General features: G+C 51.6%; 2 protein-coding genes across 2 annotated transcripts; one reads left to right on the top strand and one right to left on the bottom strand.

Annotated features, from left to right (window-relative positions):
* Positions 1 to 1,585: 1,585 nt before the first annotated feature.
* Positions 1,586 to 7,298, bottom strand: SF3A2 (splicing factor 3a subunit 2). The gene is made up of 9 exons (XM_075723564.1): positions 7,267 to 7,298; positions 6,077 to 6,247; positions 5,510 to 5,581; positions 5,137 to 5,183; positions 4,349 to 4,458; positions 3,658 to 3,707; positions 3,224 to 3,364; positions 2,648 to 2,716; positions 1,586 to 2,031 (listed from the first exon to the last, which is right to left on the bottom strand). The coding sequence occupies exons 2-9, from the start codon at positions 6,200 to 6,202 to the stop codon at positions 1,699 to 1,701; spliced, it is 948 nt and encodes a 315-aa protein (XP_075579679.1). The 5' UTR covers positions 6,203 to 6,247; positions 7,267 to 7,298; the 3' UTR covers positions 1,586 to 1,698.
* Positions 7,299 to 7,461: 163 nt separating this feature from the next.
* PLEKHJ1 (pleckstrin homology domain containing J1) lies at positions 7,462 to 12,796 on the top strand. The gene is made up of 6 exons (XM_075723760.1): positions 7,462 to 7,564; positions 8,478 to 8,545; positions 10,274 to 10,340; positions 11,618 to 11,708; positions 11,906 to 11,969; positions 12,653 to 12,796. The coding sequence occupies exons 1-6, from the start codon at positions 7,471 to 7,473 to the stop codon at positions 12,716 to 12,718; spliced, it is 450 nt and encodes a 149-aa protein (XP_075579875.1). The 5' UTR covers positions 7,462 to 7,470; the 3' UTR covers positions 12,719 to 12,796.
* Positions 12,797 to 25,909: the final 13,113 nt, after the last annotated feature.

Raw genomic sequence — 25,909 nt, 5'->3', positions numbered from 1 at the left:
AGGTACTTGCAAAAAAAGTTCCAACGCACGTTCAGACCCTTCTCTGGGTTTCCAAGATTTTGCAGTTTGGAGCTCAGGGTCTGACCGCAGCACATCATGAACAGGCTGCGCACCCAAACCGGAGAGGGACAAAGGGCACCACACCGCAGGGCTGGGGAAGTGGGACCTCTCTTCTACAGGAGCTGTGACAAAGGACACGCACCTGGCAAAGGGGAGACCCCCACCAGCCGACTGGGGCATCGGGCCAGCTCAGCTTGAGCCAAAGTGCTGCTAGCGCAGCGGTAAAGCCAGCGAGGTTCTGACGCACTCTGCCCGGCTCTGGTGTTTGCGCGGCTCCGGGCAGGACCCGTGTCAGGCCAGCTGAAGAGGCGAAGACTTTGATTCCTCCATCAAAGGCGCACGCAGCTGCAGGGCTGCGGCCGGCACAGCCTCCCCGGGTCAGGCAGCCCGGCCTCCAGCAATGCCTTTACCCGCCGAGCACCCCGCTATCGCACGCTGAGACGCCCCAGTTCAGTGAAATGAATCCTGGAAAGGACAGAGAGGAGAGATCTCAGAACTTCTTCTACTTTTTAATGGGAACCAAATGATTGTTTGAAGGAAACATTTAGTATAAATAAAACCGCAGAGAACTAAAAGCTTGCCAAAAGTAGTCTACTAGTGGGAGGATATATACAGTAAAAATCGTACATGACAGCAGGTGCTTCATAACAGTACAGACAACATTTAATGAACGATAACAATAAACACAGATTTAGTATCACTGCAGCTCTGGTAATTTCTTTTGACTAAACATTCCCAGAGATCCCTGCCAGCGCCAGAGACGAGCGCACCAGCGCTTTGTTTGCGAACCCATGTTTGGCATAAACAGTCTAGCGAGCGGCGGGTAGGAGCTAGGCAGCTGCGTACCGGGGAAGGATGATCGCCTGTCTGAAATTGTCAATGGAATCTTGTCTGGCGCTTTTCAAGGACTCCGGAGCCGCCGTCCAAACCCATTTCCGCAGTTGGGATGTTTCCATGGTTTAGCTGGCACCACCTGAGCTACTGTACAGCGCTCCGGCAACGGGAGGAGAAAGGTTTCCAAATGCAGCGGGAGCGACGCTTTTCTGATTGCAACTGTAATTCAGCAGGAAGACAGAGAAAACCACGTTTAGAAAATTCTGCTTGCCCTCCATTCTGCCCGCTGCTGCCATTACTGGGGATACAGTAACGAAGCCTTTCCGCGTGTCTGTGACAGTTCTACCCATCACCGAATGAACGGCTTGATAAAGGGCTTCAGCTGAATAGCAACTGATTAACTGGCTGGTAATTTATGGGACACACATCAAGCAGCCTAGGAGGGGGCAATACGTTAAGCTAACACAGCAGAGCTGAGCTTGATGTAGCTACTTCAGTTGGAAGGAGGTGAGGTGCCTAGAGATCTCCAGTCCTTTGCCTCCTCTTTGGAGGATTTCCAAAATGTAACCAGACTGGGAATGTTTTATATATCTAAGGGCGAAAGAAAGTGAACACACGGCAACGTTTTTAACCAAGACACGGGAAAACACAGAGAAAGGAAAATTGAGACTTTTTAATGAACCTACAGGGTTCTGTGAAATTCACAGGCATACAAAACAGACATATTTCTCTGAATCAGTTGTGTTCTGCATATAAAAAGATGCGAGCTAGAGGAGTCCAGCAGGACTGAGTCCAGGAGGGGCATCAGTTGGAGGGAGGTGGAGGGGGGATAGTGCCTGGCCCCTCCGTGGGGAGGGGTGGTCTCATCATGGGTGGCAGGGGAGCAGGAGGGGGTACACCGGGCGCTGGTGGCAACTGAGGTGGCACTGGCGGCGGCGGCACGGGTCCGGAGGGGGGCATAGGAGGCAGAGTCATGCCTCCTGGGGGAGGTGGCGGCATGGAGTCCGGCAAGGGCGGCCTTGGGGGCAAGCCGTTCATCAGCGGAGGTGGAGGAGGCCGCTTCACAGTTGGGGGCCCTGGAGGGAGGTTTGGGGGAGCTGGGGGCTTCTCCATCTTGAAGTGGAATTGAAGGAAGAACTGGGGAGAGGAGAAAAGCAAAGAGAAGGGAACAATTAATCCTCAGGACAGCTCTGTGCCATCACACAAACACAGCTGCTCTGCCTCCAGGAACACAGCTCGGACTTCTCCTGAGCAGTTACCTCCACAGATCATGGCTGCCCTTCTACCCTGGCAGCGTTCATCACTTGCACCGGTCCTGTCCGTATTTTAACCCCTCTGAAACTCATTCTAAGCACTAAGCTAAGTGACGGGGTCGGTATCCCCCACTACGCATTCGTCCCCTGCTCTCGCACGCGACACCCAGTGAGTACATCCGCGCCGCAGGCGCAGCCAGCCGCGCGCAGGGAACAGGCAGCGAGGAGCCACGGAGAGTGCACAGCGCGGTACGTTTATGCACCCTTCTGCTGCTGCCAGCAACCGAGGATTCTACCTCCCAGGTTAAATCCTCGCAAAGATCACACACAGGAAGATCCTTCTGTCAGGAGGAGTCACTGCACAGTTGCATTGAATGAAGATTTTTAACATCGAAGCCAGCACAGATACCACTCTCCCTGCACTGCCTTTCCCCACAAGCCGCTCTGCCCTCCTGCTCACTCTTTAACCCTTAAGAAAGATGTTGCAGAGCTCCAGCTACCTGTTTGGTTTCCCTGTTCCAGTGGGTCCAAAACTTTCCTTCTGCTTTGTCGATTTCTCTGCTTGGCACCTGCAACAAAAAAGAATAAGGCGCTATTATTAGCACCACCAGATTAGCTCGACGGCCCTTTTTAGCACCAGGGCCTGCAAGATAAGCGCAGTTATTCCAGGCCTCTGCGAGACGCGCTAGTCTCGGATGTTATTAGATAGAGATGGGGGCAGGAAAGAATTGAGTTACTTCCCTATCGGTCAAGGACAAGTGTGCTGGCAAAAAACCCCTCTCTTAACATCTGCACAAAGGCTGAGGAGCAAAGCCCAGAAGGTTCCTTTCTGTGCCAGACACTGAGAATTCCATGGCTCCCCAGAGCTCAGCACACAGCCTAGTTTTCATGCCAGAGTTCTCCACTAATTCTCAGCAGGGTTTAATGACTTCCAGTCATGTCTTCTTGACCCCCCTTTCCACTCCATTAACCCCCTGAAGGCTAGAACAGAACTCTCTAATGATGCTCACTGGAAATTAATGTCTTGGAAAATACGGGAAGAGGACTTTCCCAACAATGTTCATCCCAAATCTTACCTTGAAAGCTATGGTTTCATAGGGCTCTGCTGCCATCAAAAGGTATTGCCAGCGTCTATCTGGGGGCTCAATCCTTTGCTCGTAGGCTGACATGAACCGATGACGAGGCATGATACTTTCTGCAATCTCCGGATAATCAATCTGTTGGGGGGTTATTTACAGCATTAAGGAGAATCACTCCCCCTTCGTACAAAACAAATCCCTCAGCTATGAAGCGTATCAAGAGATCAGCTCCAAACAGAAAAATGAGTGCCACCGAAGGAAACCGCTCGACAACTGCGATCACGGATTTGCTTGACACAATCAGCAGCAGAGGACTAGCAAGGCAAGGCCAGGCCTCTTTTTTTATTATTTATTTCATGAATCCTGCTGCTCGTTTAGCAGCACTTTTACTTGGATAACCCGAACACCAAGAATTTTAAGGGTGCCCTTACCTGGAAGAGAAGGCTCTGCTGGCCTGTTTCTGGATCTCTCTGTTTGGTCACTGTAAAGAAAGCAAGAAAGCTCAGTACATCACATAGCAGGGTTAGAGCAAGGGTTATTTCTGCCCTAGGAAACACACAAAGTTTCCAACAACAAAGTATCACCAGATTTTTCTCCCATTTATCAAACAAAATGCCACATTGTCTTTAACCGAAGCTACTAAGGATGTCTACTGGAATTCAGCTGCTGTGGGGCAAAGACACCGTGCACCGCAGAACAAAGCTGGGAGATAAAGAAGCCGAGTTGTAGACTGAAGGCCAAAACAAAACAATGGGGAGTTCAGAGAAAAAACTTGAGCTATACATGCAATGAGTGACTTATGAACATCAGTGAAAGACGGTACAGCCCAACAAAAGAAGAGAGACTGAAATAATGTCATCATCTCTTGCATGACTACTAATAAGAGCTGAAAGACCGAGACATACCAATCTATTATTAAAATGGTTCTCACTCGACTGTCAGCAATAAAGAGATGTTCCATGGGTAATTTAAACAATAAAGGACATCAGGAGATAAGCCCATATCTTATTCATGGACAGATCTGCTAAAAAGACTAATTAATAATTCACACCCACAGCACTGCACTTCAGGCAAGCTCCAGCAGGCATTAGGTATCTGCTGCGACAGACACCCCTGACATACCCTTATAACCCGGTCGTCCAATTTTCACAAATTTCTTCACTTCCACTTTGACTTTTTCTGGTGCGGGCTGGGCAGGGGCTTCCTTAGCTTCCTTGGCAGCTCGACGGGCCCTGGATTCATGTGAAATGTGCCCAATTTAAAAGGTTAGCCACACTTGTTTCTAAAGGATACACTAGGAGCAGTTTGAATCCCTCACCATGGAATATTCATCGTTTCACAGAAAGCACGCCAGGAAAACCTGCTATTTCTCTTCCACATGCACCTCTACAGGCCAGCTGTATCCAGGCCTTCCCCTGACTAAAGGCTGTCATCTCAATTATCTCATCCACCCACAAGATGACCTTGGTGCCCATCTCCACAGATGGATTTGAGATGACTTCTTGAAATAAAAAAGAAAAAAACCCACAAACTAGTCATTGAAACCAAAGCAAACTGGATTTCTTAAAATAAAACTTAGAAACCTCTCCCAGCCTGCATTCACAAAACCAGGTCCTTATACCTAGACTCAATTTGCTTTTAAAACTCCCTCTCCCCCTTCCTTCAGAAATCCCACAACTGGCTTTGAACTTGAGCTCAAAATGGAGCTTGTCAGCACCACTTTTTGGAGCAGATCTAGGCTGTACCTCCTGGCTAGTGCCAGGCTGTTCGCTAGAAAACAAACGCAGTGAAAGAACATTCAAGCACAGCGTGCTACTGTATAATGGAGTTCAAGATCTATAGATGCACACGAGCACCATTTTAAAGCACTTAGGTAACAGAAAATAAAGTAACAGTGCAGAACGACTTACAAATTGGTCTGATGCTTCTTCCCCTGGGTATGTGCTAAGTAACTTCCCTGAAATAAAAAACAAGGTAGAACAAAGTTAAATGAAGACAGGACTGTTCCTACGCTGACAGATACTTGTCACAGAGGAGAGTCTATATCACAGGTTGACAAGGACATTTTAATTCTTAGCAGAGAGGAATCTTACTCAAAAATCGCAGATTGCTCTCAACTGCTGAACTGTCATAAACTGTCAGGCTTAACACATACAAGCCACTACCCACCCATCATCTCCTTAGCAGTCAGTCATCAGGCGCGTCCCAGGTTCTTGCACTCAAAGCTACTATTATTTTAAACTACCGGCTGCCGAGATCAAGACAGACAGCTGTTCAGCTCACCTCATTGTTGTGCAGCGTTAGGCAAAGCTTGCATTCATAAGAGCCCAAGTGATTTTTCATAAAATAAGGGTCCTAGGAAGAGAATTATTAAAAAGTTACAAGCAAAATACACGGCAAAACAACAGAATAATCAAAATACCGCCTAACTTTTCCTGCACTGGAAGAACTGAGCTTGTAGACTTAAATTAATAGTGTAACACTGCTTTAGGACTATGAAGACAGAGAGAAACCACAGCAGCTTTGGTAATTGGTGACAGCACACCCAACTGCAGGCAAGAAACGGAAAAATACGAACGAGTCCCAAGAAGACTGAAAATAATGTAGTAACAGCTACTTGAATACGCAAGTGCTGACACCTCTCTGGTCAGCCCTGTCACAAATGTTTCTTGCTCGACTCCCACATTACCAGAAACAGAAGTATTTAATTCCAATCCACAACTCTCTGCTATATCTCTCGCCCTCCAAGCCGTTTCACTCAGGCAAAGCTCTAAACTTATCCCCACAACAGACCGCAGGACGGGAGTCCCGTGTCTTTTCTTTCCTACGCACGCAGAGGCCAAGGCTCACCTTGTTGATGTCGATGGTTTCCAAAGCCAGCTGCCGGAGCCTCTCCCTGCGGTCTCGGTTACTTTCTGAGGCAGAGGCTACGCCTCCGCTTCCAGTTTTACCTCCAGGACGATGCTGAAAATCCATGATGGGGACTTCTGTGCTTCAGCTACTTACGGAGAAAGAGAGAGTCTGGAAAAATGAGGAAAAGCAACGTGAGCGATAACTAATGCTTCTCCTAACCTGGAGCTCACAGCACTATTTGGACCCGTCAGTAAGGACATGAGACAAGCACAGCAAACCACGTCCCGGACACTCGACACGTGATGCGATTTCAGTCGGCGCAGGTCTCGTACCACTGACTCAGTAAGCCGAGTAGAAGCAAACTGATCCAAAATAACCAGCCCCCCGAGCCCTTCCCATCTCCTCAGCCCCTTCCTCCACACAGAGATGTGTTCCTCCCCCACACACGCAGCAGCCCCACCAGTGACCCCTCCCAGCCCCCCCAGAGCCTCCCAGCCTCCACCTTGCTAGCTGACAGCCCCGGAGCCTGCCGTGGGCCGAGGCCCCCCTCCACCAGCACGGTTCAGCGCTGCCCCACCCCCCCCAATACCCCCCCCGAGGCCCCAGAGCCCCCCCACCTCCCCACACACATACGTGAACCCCCCAAGAAGGGTAAGACCTTTGCAGGACACAGAGACACCCCCAGACCCTCAGCAAGGGTCAAAACCCCCCTCAAAACACCCCCAACCCCCCAGGAAGGGCCAAAGCCCCCCCAAAACATCCCCAGACCCTCAGCAAGGGCCAAAGCCCCCCCCAGGCACTCCTACCCCCTAGCGAGGGTCAAAGCCCCCCCCCCCCCCCCCCCCCCCAGACCTTCAGGAAGGACCTGAAACATCCCCAGCCTCTCAGCAAGGGCCAAAGACCCCCCCAAACACCCCCACCCCTCAGCAAGGGCCAAAGCCCCCTCAAGCACCCCCCAGCCCCTCAGCCAGGATCACCCCCCCAAAACACCCCAAGCCCCTCAGCAAGGGACAAAGCCCCCCCACCCCCCCGGGACAGTCAGGGCCCTACACATCCCCCCCCCGCCCCCCCCCAGAACCCTCCCGAGCCCCCCCACCCCCCCGGGACAGTCAGGGCCCTACACACACACCCCCGCCCCAGGCCCCCCCAGAACCCCCCCGAGCCCCCCGGCCCCCCCCGGCCCGTACCGGCGCGCGCAGCCCCGCTCCCCGCTCTCGCGCCGCGCATGCGCGCTGCCCTTCCCTCGCCCCCGCGAGCGACTTCCGGCTTCCGGCGCGAGCACTTCCGGGGCGGGCGGGAGCGGTTCCGGGGCGCGGGCGGCGGGCGCGGCCGGGGCGATGGGGCGGCCGTAGGCGGCCGTAGGCGGCCGTGGGCGGCGGGGCGGCCTCGCCATGCGGTACAACGAGCGGGAGCTGTTGTCCCTGGCCCGGCAGCCCGCCGAGAAGGCGGCGGAGATCTTGATGCGGGTGCCCAAGAAGGGGAGCGGTGAGGGGGAAGCGGGGGAAGGCCTGAGGGGGGGGCCGGGGCTGGAGTTGCTGGGGACGGGGCTGGGGGGGCGCCTGGGGAAAAGGGGCTGGGCGAACTGGGGGGCAGGACTGGTGGGACTGCGGAATCAGGACTGGGGAATTGGGGGCAGGAGCGGGAGTACCGGGCGGGGCGGGACTGGCTGGGGTGGGCAGGACCAGGGCAGGGCTGGGAACAGACTGGGAGGACTGGGGAGCGGGACTGGGGAGCACGAGTGGCGGCAGCTCGAGCGGGGGGTACAGGGCCGGGGGTCTGGATGGGAGGGGTGGGGCGCGGCTGGGGACAGCGAGGCTTGTAGGGGCCCCGAGGGACCGGGGGAGCGGAGGAGGGGGCTCTTCCCTGAGACCTCCCAGCAAATTCCCTTACGACCCAGAGCTGGAGCATGAGCTACACTCGCTGCCTGGTCCCGGGCCCTTGCTCTGCCCGAGGACCTGCGGCGTTCTGGTGGGCTGTGTCCCCAGAGGTGACATCTGTGCTGCCAGCCCCCGGCGGGGGCTCCGCCGGGATTGGGAGCATTCCCCGGGGGTGGCTGAGGTCCCGTTGGCCGGGTGGCCACGTCGTCTGCGTGTCAGTGACACGGTGCCGCGGGCTCTGTCTGCCCAGAAGCCACTCGAGAAGCTGCAAAGTGACTTTGTCACCCTGTGGCTGCGGTTCCGCCGAGGGCAGCCCAGCGGGGTCGGTTCAGAGGGTGCCCTTCCCGGGCGGGGAGTGGTGTTGCGAGCTTCTCTAGGAGCAAAGGCCTGAGCTGTACCGGAGCCTCCCCATAGGTTTAGTGGAATTGGCGCCGTGCTGGGCGCTGGCAGGAGCTTCGCTCTGCCCCTCGCGCCGGCTGGCTCGGCCTTTCTGCCCACCTCAACGCTCTCCTTCTTTGCAGTGTTAAAGAAACGCCTCGTGAAGCTTGTTGTCAACTTTCTCTTCTACTTCCGGACAGACGAAGCAGAGGTATGGAATCTGCTTTGTTGTCGTTGGTTGTTTTCCTCCCTCCCTCTCTCTTCTTTTTCTGTGAATTGATCGCGTGGGCTTTGTTAAATGGTACGGTAACAGGCTGCCAGAGCCAGGACAGAGCATCCACGTTTCCTCCTACATCTACTCGGCAAAAACTCCTGGGGGTGAGGAGCAGCACTGCCATCTAACCACAGCCAGGCGCTTCTCCCAGGAGCTTGGAACAAATCTTTTAAACATAACCGTTACCCCAAAACTGCAGAAGGTGGCATCTGTAACATTTGTTTGTAGGACTGTGCCTTATTGTGCCAAACTGTGAGGGGAAGCTAATATTTCACTCTCCCGGGAAAAGAATTAGCGTTGTTTCTTCTTTTTTATGCCAGGAATTTTATTTGTGGACAATGCTCACTGTTACTGGGAAACTTTTGTGGCCACACCCTGTCAACATTGTTACTTTGGGTGTGCAGAAGCCCTACTTAGGTCTAGGAAAAAAAGAAATGAGGGATGGGACTTTTGGGTTCTGTTTCTGGCTTTGCCACTGCTGAGATCTGGTGATTTTTAATTAATCCCTTGATAACTATTCCTGAAGATTCTCTTCTTGGAAAATGAATATAAAAGCAATCTTAATAACGTGTGTGAAGAATGGTGCTGTTTGTGCGCTGGTGCTACAAGCAACGGAACAGGAAAGCTTTTAGTGGCATTTTTAGACACAATCCATCATAAATATTTCACCCTGATAACGGCCGAGCTCCTGTTTTCAGAAATACCCTTTTCTCCTTTCTGCCGAAGCGCAGTCGCTAACGGCCGCTTCGCTGGTGCCGCGGTCGCAGCTCTCCGGGCAGGGCTGAGGTGCTGAGCTCTGGCACGTGTCTGGGCAAAGACTCGGCTGTGGCTCCTGCGCTGGCGCAGGACAGGGCTCTGAGGACACAGCCTGTCTCCTTCGCCGCACCCCAGGCTGCTCAGCGCTCTTCTGGTGGCTATTTGTAAGCGCTCGTGTGTGTTCTGGTGGAGGGGAGAGGGTGTTCTTGAATGGATCAAAAATAGTTCAGCAGGTAGGCGGAGGGTGCTAATGTAAAACCGTTGTGCCAGAAATACAGAGCAAAACAGGTTTTTCAGTATCTTCCCTGCTGCCTTATTTGGCTCTCGTGTTTTGTTTAGCTTGGACAAAAGATTTCGCTTGTGGGTTGCTTTTGTCTATGGCTTTTATCACCCTTTGGTTCTCACGTCCTCGCTCAGTGTGCGCTGGCTGGCAAATAGTACCTGCTGTTTGTCTGCTTCTCCTGAGCTGTCCTCGTTCATCAGCACGCTGTTCCTAACCTCTTGCAAGGACCGCCCTTACAAAGTGCAGTGTGAGTTGCTCTGTGTGTCGTGTTAAATATTTCATCGTCGTTTGATTTACTGAGCAAGGAAGTAAACTTCTTTGCTGCCTTCACATCACAGAAACAAATGCTAAAACCCAGACTGAAGCTGAGCAAGTAGAAATGTTTTAACACCCAAGTAATGTACGCCAAGTGTTACGGGTAAGACTAGCACAACGAAGCACGTCAGCAGACGCCAAAAGGTCGATTAAAAGAACGTGGGACGTTCGTGCAATTAGACTGAATTACTTTAAAGGTAGCACCAGGTTATGAAACTCGCTTAAAATGCACCAGGCAAACTCTGTGGGAGCAAACCGCTGTCGTGCTGGTGGACAACGTGGGTTAAACCCTCTCTCCGGGTCTTTTCCAGCCCATTGGAGCTCTGCTGCTGGAGCACTGCAGGATCACCAAGGAGGAGGAGAACGTCTTCTCAATCAGTGAGTTCTGCCTGTGCATTCTCTTTGCGTTTCCCTGATGGCAAATAGAGCTACGTAAAAGGAAATGTTTTGCTGCTTAGTTCCTGCTTTTCCCTCTGCTTCTCCGGTAACGGTGGGGTTAGTGCTCCTCAGCCCTTCTTGTCAGCTGCCAGTTGTTGCTCTGGCATTGCTGTGCCCCCTCCCGAGGGCAGTGGTATTTCATTGCTGGCCAAAACAGTCTGTGTGATTTGCACAGCTGCACGTGAGGGGAGAAGCGGTAACAACAGACGGACCACGGCTTAGTGCTTGTGGAAATCCCTCCCTAGGAGGGTTTGGTATTGACAGATTCCTGCTTCTGTGCTATTGCATTTTATCAAAAAAAGTGAGCCTCAGATAAATCATCGGTCGGGCTAATCTAGCGCCAGTCCTCCCGCCACGCTGTTCGTCCTTGTGTTGATAGCCGTGGCTCCAGCTGGCTCGTGGTGTGTCGTCCTTTGTAAGCAGCCTTTCATCCAACAACTAATCATTGTGCGAGAGGTATGTGGCGAAAATAACAGGATGTTTCTCCAAGGCCATCCCCATATCTTTTGGCCTGGGTGTCGGGCACAGCTGCTTTTCTGTGCAGAGCCTTGTCTCCTCTTTTAGCCGGGAGAGGTGGTGTTCTCGCTGTCTCCAAAGGACCCTCAAAACAGCCTGAACATACCGATCTCTCATAAGCACCACGCTCTGAATTTCTGGGGCTTTAGGACTGTCGGGAGCTCTGGCAGATGAGGAGTCCCGAGAAAAGTGTTAAAACCGATGGCAGCTGGTGTCAGGTTGTGTCCCCACACAGCAGCCCTGAGGGGTTTGATGGAGTCTGACCCAGTTATTTCTCAGCAGCAGCCTAGATCTCTGCGGACTGTACTAAAGAGCACAGCTCTGGGGACAGTGGAATTAATTAGCTGTCCTGATTCTGTCTCAGTAAAGAACTGGAGTTATGTGGGGACTTGCTTTCCACTGTGCACAGTACCAAATTCCCAAAAGCCTTGAGCAAAGGCAGGTCAGTACCTTCTCCGAGTATGATTTAATTCCTCTGCATATATCAAGATCCCTTCCTCGAGGCCAGTTTCCACTTTGATTGCTAAATCTCTGGTGACTGTTTGCGAGGAGGCTCAGGGAGTGTCGGTTCTGAATCTGTCCATGCTGGTCCGGTTCAGTTCCGAGCTGTCGCCCTCAGTTTGAGAAGTTGCTCTTTCCTCTCCGAAGTCTTTGGCAGCTCTGCCAGGACCCCCCTTAAACCTTTTCCTTATCCTGGGCAGGTTTCATTGAGGAGCCAGAGAGGAAATACTGCTTCGAATGTGACAGCGAAGAGCAGTGTCAGGAATGGATCGAGGCACTCAAGCGAGCCAGGTAGGCTGAGCCACTAGTGCGAGGTCTGCGTCGTGCGCTCTGTGCCATTTATTTTCTGGGATCAGCTTGTAGTGAACCCAGGGAGGAAAGCGATCGTCTCTTCCCATGCAAGCTTCCCTTCAGCTCTAAATAGCATCTGAAACTTCTTCACATCCTTTTCTGCTCAGCCTGCCGCATGGTCTGTTCTTGTCTTACAGCTATGAGTTCATGAGGAGGAGCTTGATTTTCTACCGGAATGAGATCCAGAAAATGACAGGGAAGGTGAGTCCCTTGAAGTTGTCTTGTCAGGTCGTGACCGATGGGTTTGGACTGGAGCAGGGGCTGGTAATCTCGGGTGTTGCCGCTGACTGTCCTGCACAAGGCCATTTGCTGCCGCGTGTACAAAAGAGATCCCGTAGTAAGCCAGCTCCTGAAGCCATGGTCTCAGCAGCCAGACCCGAGGGTCTTCCTCTGCCGAGCAGCCTGCGTTGTTGTGCTCAGCTCCGGCTCTCGTATGCACGCTCTTCCAACGGTGGAGTGGTCCGAGGTTTGTAGCCAGACAGGTCTGGCCTGGGCTAGCCCGGACTCCCACCGGTTCTCTGGAGGAGCTTGCAGGCAGCCCTGGGCAGATCAGAGCGTATGTGGGTCGAGATGCTGCTCACACCTCTGCCGGGCTCCTCGCAGCGTCCCTGCTCGAGGTGATGGGGGTGGCTGCGGCTCACCCGCGCGCTCCTGTGCCAGAGTGGACCGAGTGCAGCCCATGAACCTTGGTTACCTGCTGCGTTACCACTGCTTGACTTTCTGCACCAGAAACACCAGCCGGGGGCTGGAGTGGGACAGATCCAGCACACGACTGGAATCGGCGCCCAGCCCGGCTCCGGACTGCAGGCTGGTTGAGGGGTGGTCCTGCTGGCCTCCCCCATTGTCTGCGCCTCACTGGTGCCTTCCCTGTGCTCTTGCTGCAGGACCCCCTGGAGCAGTATGGGATCTCCGAGGAAGCCCGCTTCCAGCTGGGAACACGCAAGCAATAATCCCCTCGCCTGGGCTGAACTGGTTCCTGGGCCCGGGCTCACCCCGGAGCGTCACCCCCAACCCCCCCCCCCCCAGGAAGAACAGCAGCAGCTCCCCACAGCAGCGACCAAGTGACTTTTTAATTTATTAGCCAAATAATTTTGTATGATTTATGTTTTTTTTAAAGGGAACTCATTGCACATTCCCACTTGCCCCAGCTGTGGAGGCAGCCAGTCTTAACTGCTCCCTGCAGACCGTGCCCTTGAGCTGACACGGCCCCACTGCAGCGGGGGGAGCGAAACCACGCTGGCTCCTGGCGAGAGCAGAGGCCGCAGGGGCTGAACAGAGCTCGCAGCGCCTGCTGCCCGCCCGTGCAGGCTCGCAGCTTCTGGGACAGGCCCTGAGCCAGCCCCGTCCCTCTCCTGCACGGAGCTGCTAGGCTTTTGTAGCTCAGGATCTTCCTGCAGTCTCCCAGGGAGCCATCGAGGGTTCTTCATCCCCTTGCTGTAAGAGGATGGATTGCATTTCTGTGCTTGCAGGGTTAACCCTGTCATGCCCTCCCCTGTTCGCTGCAAAGCCATTTCAGTGGCTGAGAGCTGCTAGCAGAGCCCGAGGGCCAGGCTGTTGAGCAAGGAGGAGTGGGAGGCCTTCCAGTAAGAGGGGGAGCGCTGGGCCACGGCTCCAGCTGCCAGGGAAGGGCATCCACTCCCCTGTGCCACGGCAGCAGTGTCTGTGCAGCCACTGGCACCTGCCTCTGGGGGTTGTTTTCTTTTCCCTTCTCCGGGCAGGTGGTGCTCATTCCTAGAGGCTTGATGAAGCCCCTGCTGCAGCCTGTTAGAGCGCTCTCACAAATGCTGTAGACCAAAGCTGCAAAGCACCAGGGAGCGAAGACAGGGCTGAGAGATCTGCGTGGTGATCCTGCCTCCCTCTGCAGTGCTGGGGGCTGGGCTAAACTGTGCAGTTACTCAGCGTCCCAGAGAGGAAAGCCAGATGGAGAGGTTTGCAAAGACAGGAACTGCTCCACTTCGGCTGGATGTTTGAGCTTCAGGGCATGCAGAAGTTAAGCCCGGGGAGCATGTGACAGGCATTAACGCTTTATCCCCTGAGCCATTGCTGCAGCTCTTCTCCCCTTTGTGAGCATCCAAAGGGGAAGACCAGAAAACTGTGCCAAGGTCACAGTGATCTGCCAGGGAACAAGGGCTGCCTTCCCTGGGGCGCCTGTAACGGAGCGATAAGGAACAGCGTCTCCTCCCAGCTCTGCACCTTCAGCCATGGCTCTGCCTGCACAAAGGAAAATGCCCAGAGATGAGGGATGGAAAGATGCTCCCCACACCTGCGCCCAGGGCTCTGGGAGACCCAGTTCCCTGCCTCCCAGACCAGGAAAGGCCCCAGGTAACACTGGCAGACAGTTGATGACAGAAGGAACTCGACTCTGCTGGGGCAGGTAAACGCAGCACGAGGGCCTGGCCTGAGCTTTGGGGCTTTGCAGCTCTGCGCTTTGGCCCGCCCAGCTCGCAGGAAGGCTGCTCTGCAGGTAAGGGCACGTGGGAGGCGAGGTGGGGTAGAGCAGCCTGTGCTGCAAAGGGAAGTTTTGGGTCTCTTCCTCTTTGGCTGGGAATTAATGCTGAAACAAGAGCCCATGTTGCAAGCTTTAGTGGCTTGGCCTTCCCTCTTTACCTCATGCTGCTGGGTACCAGGAGAGTGGCAGATGTCACTGATGCTTTATTTTTAACCTCAAAGCCAAGATTTTCCCTTTCCCTCCCCAGATACTCCCTTTCCCTCCAGTGGTTCTAGGTGCTTGCTCCAGAAATTACCAAAATAAGCAGAGGGGCCGCTGTCCTGCATCATAAGCTGAGGGCATGGCAGGGTGGAAGCAGCAAACGGGACAGATGGCAACTCCGGTGGAAGCAGCAATGAGGGATTAAAAGCAGGAACATACAAGAGCTTGTGCTTTAGGGAATTAGTGTCCTCAGATGACTTTAAAATGCATTTTAATCCTCACAAGCCTACTCTGCTTTACCTCGGTGCAGGGGCGTGTTCCTGACATGCTTGTGGGGTACATGGCAGCTTTACTTACTGTGAAAAAAAAAAGACTTGTCTGTCTGGTCACTCGGGAGAGGATGGACAGACACGCTCCAGGCTGGGCAGCGGGATAACCAGAGCTGCGCTGCAGCCGCTCTTCGCCCTCCTGTAGCGCGGGCCGAGCGGCGCTGGCGTGGGCTCCCCCACCGCAGGGACCGCAGCTCTCCGGCCTCGGCGCTGGCTTACCAGCGGCGAACGCTTCCGCAGCTCCCGCCAGCCAGCTTCAGAGGCGGAACGTCCGCATCCAAGCTCGGCTCCCCAAGGTTCAGCATTAGCAAATTCTTCAATATGCGGAGTCAGCCCGCGTATAAACAAAACGCCGGGAATTCTGCCAACATTCAATCATTTCTAGCAAACAAAATTCTCGTGCTAGAGCGAGGCTCACCGTTTTTGCCAGCCGCCTTCAGTAGCTAACACCTCTCAACCGTGTGCCTTCGGGACGATCGCTAGCGTCCTCTCTTTACGCGCCTTTCGGGAGGTAGAGCTGGCACCCACTATCTTCACTGTACATAAAATGGGCATTTTATTTAGAGGTTATGGGGAACAGTTGGGCGAGCAAGAGATAATCTCAACGCTTAAAGAGGCAACAATGCCATTTCTTAATGGAATGTAAGACAAATGCTGTGAAGAGTTACACAGGCCAGCGCCAGGCCCAGTAACTTAGATCAACTTCTAGAATAGCGCTAGGACGCTGGGTTAGGGTTCAGGAGTAAAGGAAGATGGTACTTCTAGACACTTTGAGATCTGCATCATCTGCTGGTGATTTATAGAAAATTGTTCATTTCTCATACTCTGGTCACAACGCTTTATTTCAGTGGCCCGTTCCAACGAGCGCTGCGTACGGGCTCCCTGAAAGTGTACTGAAGCCATTTATCTGTTGTAGAGTGAACATTTCCAATAAAAACTTGTTCCAATCTTTGTGGCAGTCAGAGCTGTTCTAAGAAACCAAAACCGCCGGGGAGGGGTGGCTGCGGCGAGCTCTGGGTCCAGCGCGGCCCCAGAGGGACCAGGGGTCTCAGCCGGCAGCTCTGCGCCTCGCAGGGCGCTGGAGGAGGCGTCGCGGCAGGGCGCGGCGATGGAGCAGCGGCACGGAGGAGTCCCACGAGGAGCAGCAGCATGGTAGCTGGAGCAGGCGGTAAGGCGCCGGCTCGGGAGGCAGCTGCGGATGGCTCCGCAATGTGGTTTTTAGAGGCCTTTTGCTAACGGAGCCGAACGCTTGGCAGCGGCTTGAGCGACAAACACGTTGGGGAAGACGAGCTGGGTCAGGCTGCTGCTGCATCCCGTTCCCAACATCTAAAAACCTCTCGAGCCTTCCCACGTTCCGCGAGCTGTGCAAGCGTTCAGCGAAGCAGGGCCCTCACCTCGGTGTAAGAGTCCTACGGCGAATTAGCTCCGAAAGAGTTAGGGCCATCGCTTCCGAAGTTTAAATACGTTGGCCGGCTGATCTCGGTTTCGTTCTAGTGGTGAAATTACCGGCTAAAAGGGTGAATAGGAGCTGTCGCTACGGTGGGTTTGTAACGTCCCTGGCGTGCCAAACCCCGAGAGCTGAACCGTCCCCGGCTTGGCCGGAGCCGAGCGCGCTGCCTGGCTCAGGCTGCGGGGCAGCGCGGGGGAGCCTGCGCCAGCCGCTGCCGCCGGTGAAGCCGCGGTCCAGGAGATCTCGTTTCCTCGGCGCGTGCCGAGAGCCGTCCCCTGCCGCCGCCGGGCCTGCTGAAGCAGTGACACTCCACAACAGTACGGTGTATTAAAATACGTACACTTTAATATAAAGACAAAACTTCAAAGCATCGTTTCAATTACAAATCAAGGTAAAGACACAAGAAATTAAGTGGAGGGAGGGGAGAAAAAACTAACTCTTACATTGTGGAGAATTAGAAAGGCAGGGTGGAAATATATATATTATACATACATATATACACACCAGAAGAATTCACACTACCTCTATGGAAGAATTAAAGGAATGACAGGACAACTTACTGGTATAAAAAAAAAACCCAAAACAAAACAAAACAAAAGATAAATTAGGGGAAGTTTGACTTTTAAATAATTCAGTTTAATAGGCTAAATTATATAAACTAATTCCTATTCACTAGGAAACATCCCATATCACTGTTCTAAGAAAATGTTTTTTTTTAAAAAATCCATTGAAAAATGGATTTTTATTAGTAGTTAAAAGTTTACTAATCAATTCCTGAGCAACAGCAACCTCATAATCTACTGCTTTCCCCATCAAAGTCCCACTCAGCGAGGGCAGGCTCTCACTCCTAAAAAGTTTAAGTAGAACAGAGACCTAAAAAGTTGGTTTTTAATTTGAAATTGATCACTTAAAAGATTAATAGGTTAAAAAAGCCAAGCAGGATGGATCAACCCATTCCACCTTTTCCTCATTAACTCCAGAAACAAGACCTTTCTAAAGAATAATTTGACTGCACCAGAAAAGCAACCAGATGTACCTTGAAAAAAACCAAAGGATGACAAACTTGAGAACTTCAGGGTTAGCACTGTAGAAGTTTGAACTTTAAGATGCGATTTTGTTTTTAAACTATTAAAACTTAAGAAACCTCTTCAGAAAGAAGGTCGCGAACAGCAAATATACTGGAGAAGTACTTCCCTTTTTTTCATCTCGGGTTTAAACCCTGAAGTTCACAATAATAGCATCTTTTATTGCAATACTCAGTCTAAATAGATATTTATATATTTATAACGCGTAAGGATAAATAAAATATGGCACAACAACATTTTTAAAACTGGTAATCCATCTTTTAGTGAAAACCTGATATGCAAGCTATGGAAATGTTGGAGCAAAAAAAAGGAGGGGGAAAAAAAAAATCTTTAACAGCCATAAAACTTCAAATACTCGTACACTGACTACACATCTGTGCTTCCAAAAAATCCAATTCTTGTGATTTTTCCTCAGTGCTGCAAAGATAGTTCACAAAAACACTGTCTAGTTTCTTCTCCCCAAACTGTGATTTTAAAATACGTTATTGGTGGTTTGCAGTCCACTGTACAACGTCCATTCCTTAACTGAAGAAATCATCGTTTGGAGCTCCCAATGCTTAATCCTCTTTATGCTTTTGGCTCAGGCAAAGCAACAAATGCAGAATTTTTCAAGACAGCCACCTGTGTGAGTTGGGATAACTCCCTCCAAGAAAAAAAAAATACATCAATAATCTTCAGGTTTCCATACCCTGTATTAAAAGGACCGATTTCAACACAGAAAGCAAATGGGTTATACATGGGACTCGATCAACCAAAGCCACCTTAGGTCAGCACTAGGACAAAATTACCAAGTCCTAACGAACGGCTCTTCTGCGAGCAGCACCCGCCACCGGCACGGGACGGCGACCCCGGGCTGGGGAAGCGCGCGTGGTACCGGTGCTCGGAGGCGATCAGCACCAACTCCAGACCCGGCCGGGGAAGGAACGGCCACGGGGAAGTCTGAGCCGGGAGGGGAGTCTCCGATCAGCAGCTTGAAAAGATGCTCCCGGCACTGGCAGTCTCCTCGTCCAGCAATGTGGCAACACCTTGAGCGGGGCAGGCAAGCGCAGGCCGACGGAGCAGCGCTCGGTAACGTAAAGGCCCAAAGCCGCAAACCTCGCGCCTGCAGGGCCACCCTGCTGCCGGGGAACACCTTGCGCCAGTGCGTCCCTGCTGCAGGAGCACCACGAGGGCACGGGTCCCCCGGGTCCCCGTGCGAGGGCCGCTGGCGTGTCCACAGGAGGAACAAAGAGGGGGGCCCTCTGAACGCGCTCGGAGGAGATGAAAGCACGTGCTGGCCCTCAAACGGCTCACAGGGACGCTGTCCCACAAAAACCAGTCACCTGAACGCGAGCCAAGTCTACCCCGCTGCAGATACCAGCTCTGCATCCGCTGATGCTCTCCCCCACCATGCAATCGCTCAGCCTCTCTGCTCGGACTCTCTTCCAAGTGGAAAAATTACGGGTGGGGGAGCAGATGCTGCTTTCTAAATACACAATCCTAGCAAGAATCAAACCACACAGGTCCCCGGAGGTGACCCCAAGCTGCCTGTCCGTGGCCTCATGACTCCAGAGCAAGAGACCTTCTCCTGGAAGGGGAAGCCCAGCAGTAGGGGAAGATACAGCCTCTGCGGGGGAGGCTGGGATGAGACAGAACCTGGTCACCACGGGGAGTAAATCCGCCGTGGTGTGGAGCACCCGACCTGCAAACGCTGTTGTAGCCCCGCTGCCTTCGGTATGAATCTGCGCCACAACAGAAGCGGGCGAGGCAGATCTGGCTTACATCCATCTCCTTCCCGCTCACACCCCTCCCATTTATTTTCTGAGGCAAAGTGACTATCCCAGATATGTCTGTACAGAGAATCATAGAATAGTTTGGGTTGGAAGGCACCGTTAAAGGTCACCTAGTCCAGCCCCCCCAAGGAGGAGGTTGAAGAAGCGTCACCAACACCTCTCGGAAGGAAACGCTTGTCCCCAGCAGGGTGAAGGCAGGCAGCCACTCGCCTGACCACGCTGCAGAGCCACGCGGTCAACCCCGACCAGCCACGATGGCCAAGCAGTATTGAAGCAATGCTCCAGTTTGAAATGTTATTCAGATGAAACGGAAGAGCTTATCAAGCCTGAAACCCATCTGCTCAGCAGATTTCAAAGAAAGAAGTTACTTGCTTGGGTATTGACTAAAGAAAGAAGCAAGCTACTCAACACTTTGACTTGAGATTAAGTAACTTGAGTGTTGGGTGAGTTTCAGGCTGAGGAGTGTCAAGTCCTGGGGATTTGAAAGCTCTTGAATCACAAAAGCAGTGACTAGTAGATCTTTTCATGATCAAGTGATGCAACCTTCCTGCCTGGGGTACTTCAGCGACTGTAGGTGCTATCACAGATTCAGAGCCTACAAGCTCACCTTCATCCCCACGTGCCCATCCCACCAGCGAGTCCTGGCACAGGGAGGATTCAGGCTTCACAACCCAGGCCGAGTCCACAGCCAGAGCCAAGCCAAACCCCAGCAAACAGCGGCACGAACACAAACCGCGTGCTAAAAGATAAAGCAGCTACTACTGCTAGGAGGAAGGACATGAGATGGAAGCACAAGAAAGCATTTCTAAGTTTGTCTGGCCAAGGAGACACGAGTTCCTGCTATTAGAAGAAACTAGTCAGAGACGGTGCTTTGCCTCTAAATGTCACGTACATCCAGGATGCGCTGCACTCCCTGTTGTTGTCAGCTTCCTCAAAAAGCAGCTTCCCCTTCGCCTCTCCCACTGCATCCACAACCTGAACTAAGAGAGGTGAAGACGCTTCCCATCATTATGGTTGCCCAGACTGATTCACACCTTCCTAAAGGAAACAGCCTTGTTTGCAGCAGAACAAGAGGCAATGCAGGGGCAGCTCAACCTCCCCGACGTCCTGCACACCAGCTCGGTTTCAGCAACCCAAGCCTCTATGTCCTCCAGTAACATTTTCCCACTTTCCCCCTCAGCTACACAAAAAGCAGAGCAATCTGACTGCTGGGTGCCTCAGACACCCCTGGCTAATGGAAGAATTGTTGTTGAATGACTAATTTGCAGCAAATAGCGAGTTTAGGTTTAGTGTTTTTGGAGCGCTCCCAGCTTCACAGCACGGTGGGTCTCAGTGGACTGAACCCGGCAAGCGCGAGCCAGAGGTAGCAAATCACCAAAAAAGGAAGAGCACGCAAGGCTTGTTCCTCAAGGCTGACATTTAGCAGCAGGGCACAGGTTTTGCTCAGCACAACGCTCAGGAAGTTCCTTTTTTTTTTTTTTGGCAATGTATGTGCTACAAGATGTATTTTAGCTTCCTGATGAGTCCCTTGCTGGCAGCAGCGGCGTGGAGGAGAAGGAACATGTGTGACAGCCACGAAACGACTGGACCCGGCAGGATGTGGTAACACAGAAGGAATTCCTTTTTGGAACTGGCTGTTTGGCTTTGATGACTCAAAAGTATCTCCAATTATTGAAAACAGGTTTCAGACCTCTGGCACAGGGCTCCTACAGTAGGGTCACAAGGGTCTTATTCTTGTAGCCATATGGATCAGATCTTAACATCTCAAAGCCATTCCTTCAGAAGCCCTACGGCAAGGTAAACGCTCTCCCCATTTTGCAGACAGAGAAACAAGTTGAACTTGCCTGAGGTTGTGGCAAAGCGATAAAAGATCGGGGAGTGAGGAAGATGACAACACAAATCTCTTGGCAACAACATCTCCCAGCTAACGCAATACTAAGACATCAGTCCAAAACCTGCGCTCGCCTGGCTTCCCATCTCACGCTGCTCCCTGCAAGCATTAGCTTATCAGGCACCTTCCTGGAAGCGCGTCTCAGTGGGGATTACTACGAAGATTTAGATTACAGCTGCCGCACGAGTGAAACACATTGCAATTACGCAACGCATCGCAAGGTGAAGGTGCCAACGGTGCCAGGCGTGGGTGGAAGACACTGGCAAGGCCAGAGCAGCTCCAGACTCCAGCAGCGTGGGCTGCCAGGATGGAAACATCGGGTCACCGGGGACGACAGCACTGAGGTGATGTAGAGGTAGATGAAGGCCCGGTCCCAACAGACCGCAGGAGGCTGAAGCAGATGCTCAGCAGGTTGGCCAGCAGACTGAATCCCTTTCAAGTACGTCCCAACTATGCGCTTATTCCTGGGTCAGCATCTGGTTTCCTTTGGCCTTCCCGGATGACGGCTGGAGAGTCACAGACTCCAAAACGCTGGGTAGGCGAAAACATCTTGCTAGCGCACGTACGCTCAGCTACAGCGAGCAGGCTTCTGCTGCTGATCTCCGATGGCTGCTCGTGAGCAAATCCTGCAATGGACACCGGCTGGCTGCTGATCACCACAGCACCCGCTACCGCAGGCGACGCTGAGGGACAGAGGGGTTTTGCTTTTCTGCAACACCCGCAGGAGAGCAGATGACAAACGCCTTGCCTGGGGCCTTTGCTCCAAAGGGTCATACAATCACTTAGGCTGGAAAAGACCTTTAAGATCAAGTCCAACCATAAACCTAACGCTGCCAAGTCCACCACTAAGCTATGTCTGACAGTTCTGTCCTGCTCCCCAGACACCCGATTCCTGAAATGCTGTGAACCCCGGGGCAAAGCAAGTCGTTCCTGCAACAAAGATCGGGCCATCCTCTTCAGCCGGGGAGCGGTGCCGGGAGCCGGCTGGGCGATACGGCCTCGAGCAGGTGTTGGAAAGCACAACGGGTTCGACAGAGCCTGTTCCTTCTCCAGTCAGGCATCTTTGCTAGTGTCCTGTGAGCACCTCGGGTATGAGCACAAGCGAACCCTCCCCGTACAGAACAAGTGTGGCTGAGTGCTCTTGCTGGATTTCTTCTGCAGTTTGAGATGAAGGGGAGCACAAGAGGTCCAAGGAGCACTGTATCTTGGTCCCTTTTCAGAAAAGAATCTGATAAAAGCAGAGTGATTAAAAGCTACTTTTATTTCCTCATCTCTCTCATCGGGGATATGAATGATAGGGGGGAGATGTAATTAAGGCTGCTGCCCCTCCAGCAACCGCTCAGGCACAGCCTACCAATTTAAAGCCTTCAAAGACCTGAGCACTCTGCCGTTTGCTGGGAGGGATGCTAAGGCAGCTCTGCAACTTCCAATTACCCAAGGATCTGGCAGAAGCTGGAGCTGCCCAACTCCCAGCTGCAAAACATCTGGGTTACATTGTCTTCCTGGATTCCAGGACATAAACTGTGTACGGCTTCTACTAGAAGCTACTGGATGTTTCTCAGCTATCACCCTCTGAGCATTTTTGCCCTTTTCCAGGTTTTCATCTTACTGTTAATAACTCAGCAGGGCGCACCGCTGTCAAGTCCTCTCCCACACGCATAGCAGAAAACAGTTCCAAAATGTCCCTAATTTCCAGGGCTATCAATCCCTTCCCTTTCCGGTGAATAAGAAGGCAAAGTTAGATCAACAGTTTCTGCGCACAAAGGCTGCCTATGGAAGACACACTTCAGAATCAACAAAATAACTGCACTTTGTCCTAAATCTCTACTAAGATTGCCGGGGATGAGGTACAGAGAAAAGGGCCCAACTGAAGTCTGTAGAGGGTAGGAGCTGTTACGGCACCTCTGCCCCACCGCTCCCTTGAACACGGCCAGCATGGTGCTCCCAGCTGTCCCTCCCGGATCCAGGTAGTAGGAGAGAGCACACAAGGCTGGAAGTACCTTGCCTACTTCAAAAACAGAGGCAGGAGTTAAACAGCTAATGCGTTCAGCCCAGCTTTTTGTGACCACAGGATGCTCCATCAGGTGGCTGCTAAGGCAGGGCTCAAGCCTAAGGTGAATGCCCAATTGCTGGAGGTGGGAGACTCGTTAGGGAGCACTAACGACCTGGAAGGGATTTAAGGACAGTGAGTGCCTCCGACGCAGAGCAGTCAGTGCTGCCCCTCAGAGCACCGGGGCCAGCAGGCAGATGTTTCCCAAAGCCTATATGTGTTTTAATTCTAGTCATTTTGCTGTTGCAATTCCCCTTCTTTTACTGTAGTTTCCTTTATTGGTGCTTGGTCCGGTCTGAACTACAGACCAGCGTGATTTCTACTTAATAGATCATCCTTCTCCTCTGTGCACTTGAATAAATAAGTTTTTACAAGTTTACTGTGCATTGTACAATCTAAAAATAAATGAAATAAAGTATATGAAATTTATAATTTTTCATCACATCTCTATAAAATACAGCCGCTGCTCCGAGCGGTACTTTCTGTACACAGAACACCAAGTCACAATACAATTAACTGCACCAGTTTGATAGTGTGGCAGCACGGTAAGCTAGATTGTGGTGTTTTTGTGAACTACCATTTAGACCTACTTAAAGCAAAGAAATACAAAAGCAAAATGCACTTTGTCAATCAATGTACACGGCTAAGCCATTTCTGAATCAAGTATCAAAACCCTACTAACAAAATACATTGGACTTGGAACAAAAACGACAAGCTGAGAAAATCTGCTACCTGCACCAGTACAGAAGCACTACGTTCAGTCTTCCCAACGTTGGTGAAAGGGGCCTGACCAATACCAGTGATTATGCACCCTGTTCATATGCCAATGACATCCAGACTAGCTACCAAAATTCACAGTGACTTGAGTGCCACCAGCAACTGCAAATGGCCCAGTGAAGTAGTTAGAACGGGGCAGGACTTGAATTTCTTCGGTTCAAACTGTGCCTGCGTTGGCTGAGCTTGCCTGGGCTACCCCAGGTACTCTAGCTGCCACTCCGGAGGGGAGTACTGAGTTCTTGTTTGTAACGAACACAATTAAAAACCACCCAGTTAACAGAGCGCCCGGCTCAGTCCAAATTAAAATAAAACATCAGATAAAAGACTGCCATTCTCTGTAGCTCACACTGCTGCAAACCAAGTGGATTTTGGTATATGAACAGAGTAAGTTGAATAAATAAACTGCAGACCTTTCTGAGAACTGGGTTTGGCATTGGTCAACCCTCCAAATTCAGCACCAAGGATTCAAACTAGAGGCACAGTTCTGACGGATGAAATAGCACCGAGAGGAGGCTCTTTACATCTCTGCTGGTGTGCCAGTCCTTTATTATTCAGAGAATTTAATAATAAGTTGTATTTATGATTCTAGGTGGAATAAAATAAGTCAAAATTGTTTTCACTTTAAAAAAAGATAAATATCTAAACTATCAACAATACAAACTGGAGCTTTAAGCATTTCTTTTGCCTTTTTTTTTTTTTTTGCCTTTTTTTTTTTTTAACTCAGATTCACAGTAAATATTTTCTCCGTTGTTTAGGTCTTTTTATGTTTTTATTTTGTCCAGTAGTAAGAGAGTAGAAACCCCTGCACAGGCCAGGTGAGCACCTTTCAGTGGAAGCCGAGTGAAGTTGGTCCACGTTGTCCTTGCATAGGTCACATTGGGTTGAGGTAGAAATCCTAGTTACCTGCACAACAGGAGGAGAGGAAGAGACTCATCTAAATAAAAGACAAAAATCTACTGTGTGTTAGATGCGTCAATCATTTCTACATTGCTCCAAGACCTCGTTAGCCAGCAAAGAAGGAGCAGCTCTTGACCCAACCGCAATTAGACATAAAGGATGCCTCCAAGAGCGACACGCAGCCCCTCGGGGCTATTGCAGTTTTTAAAGCTTTCTGCCAGCGTAACCATATTGAACTCTGTCCTCCTGTGACTGACCTCGAGGGGGTGGGGGGAAGTTCTTCCCCGCTCAGTACGTCACCTTTTTCTAGCACACACTAATCTGCTTTAAATTTTTTATTACCCTGGGGGAGAAACATTATGAGAAGCAAAGCAGTTTATTTTAGCCTCCAATTCCAGATTTCGACCTTGGTTCATCAAGGACTCTGAGCACGTGTATTCACAATGAAGTCAATGAAACTGCTCAAATATTTGACCTGTGTTCAAGAGTCACATGGAGCGGGACCACAACTACGGCACGTCTGTCATACACCATCTCCTGGTAGCATTATTTCTGCTCCTTTGCTCCACAATCCAGCTTTGTCATCCAGCTACCCTTCTCCGTACGTCACTTTTGTGCCTTGCCTATTTTGCTCAGAACCTTTTTGTGACAGGGACCATCACATTCGATGGTATGGAGTCTAGCCCAACATGACCTCAGTTCCAGGTAAGGCAACTGCTTCAGCAGAAGGCTTTCGCGCCGTTCTTGCTTGAGTCGCTCATGTATACAACACCCCAAGCCTAACCGTCCTCACCCCTTCTCCCGCATCTCGTTTCTATTCAGGGTCTTTCAAGCCCACTCTGTAACTGCATCACACTGTTGGTCTCTGGGGGTGTGCAGGGACCACATTACTCAAAACTCCTCCTCAGCCTCGCTTTCTTGTACAGAAGGACGGAGGTAATACTTACGTGCCTCACAAAAGCCTAATGAGGGTTTGTTCGTGTCTGTGGAGCAATTTGAGGATGAAGACACTATACACAATGCACAGTCAAAGGAATCTCTCAGGTATATTGTAATTGAGTCATATGTTTTATAAGCGGCAAAGAGTATTCAACCATATATTGTATGTAGCTTTGGTATCAGTGAACAGCAACAACATCAAAGACCTACAAGAAAAGCATGGAGCAAGCTCTGGGGCCTAACATACTGATTTAACTTTGCAAGCACGAGTTGTTACATCAGGATGCCACAGAGTATTTTC

Source organism: Pelecanus crispus, chromosome 20, assembly GCF_030463565.1.
Source record: "Pelecanus crispus isolate bPelCri1 chromosome 20, bPelCri1.pri, whole genome shotgun sequence".
Taxonomy (NCBI): Eukaryota; Metazoa; Chordata; class Aves; order Pelecaniformes; family Pelecanidae; genus Pelecanus; species Pelecanus crispus.
This window is presented reverse-complemented; position numbering and strand designations above follow the sequence as displayed.

Bases quoted from the DNA above. Each gene is read 5' to 3' on its own strand.
- SF3A2 (XM_075723564.1), bottom strand. From the start codon at position 6,202: ATGGATTTTCAGCATCGTCCTGGAGGTAAAACTGGAAGCGGAGGCGTA. The intron at 5,582-6,076 runs GTGAGCCTTGGC...TTCTCTTCCTAG, and splicing joins AAACCATCGACATCAACAAG to GACCCTTATTTTATGAAAAA. The intron at 2,032-2,647 runs GTAGCTGGAGCT...TCCTCTCCCCAG, and splicing joins GGAACAGGGAAACCAAACAG to TTCTTCCTTCAATTCCACTT.
- PLEKHJ1 (XM_075723760.1), top strand. From the start codon at position 7,471: ATGCGGTACAACGAGCGGGAGCTGTTGTCCCTGGCCCGGCAGCCCGCC. The intron at 11,709-11,905 runs GTAGGCTGAGCC...CTTGTCTTACAG, and splicing joins GAGGCACTCAAGCGAGCCAG to CTATGAGTTCATGAGGAGGA. The intron at 11,970-12,652 runs GTGAGTCCCTTG...CTCTTGCTGCAG, and splicing joins TCCAGAAAATGACAGGGAAG to GACCCCCTGGAGCAGTATGG.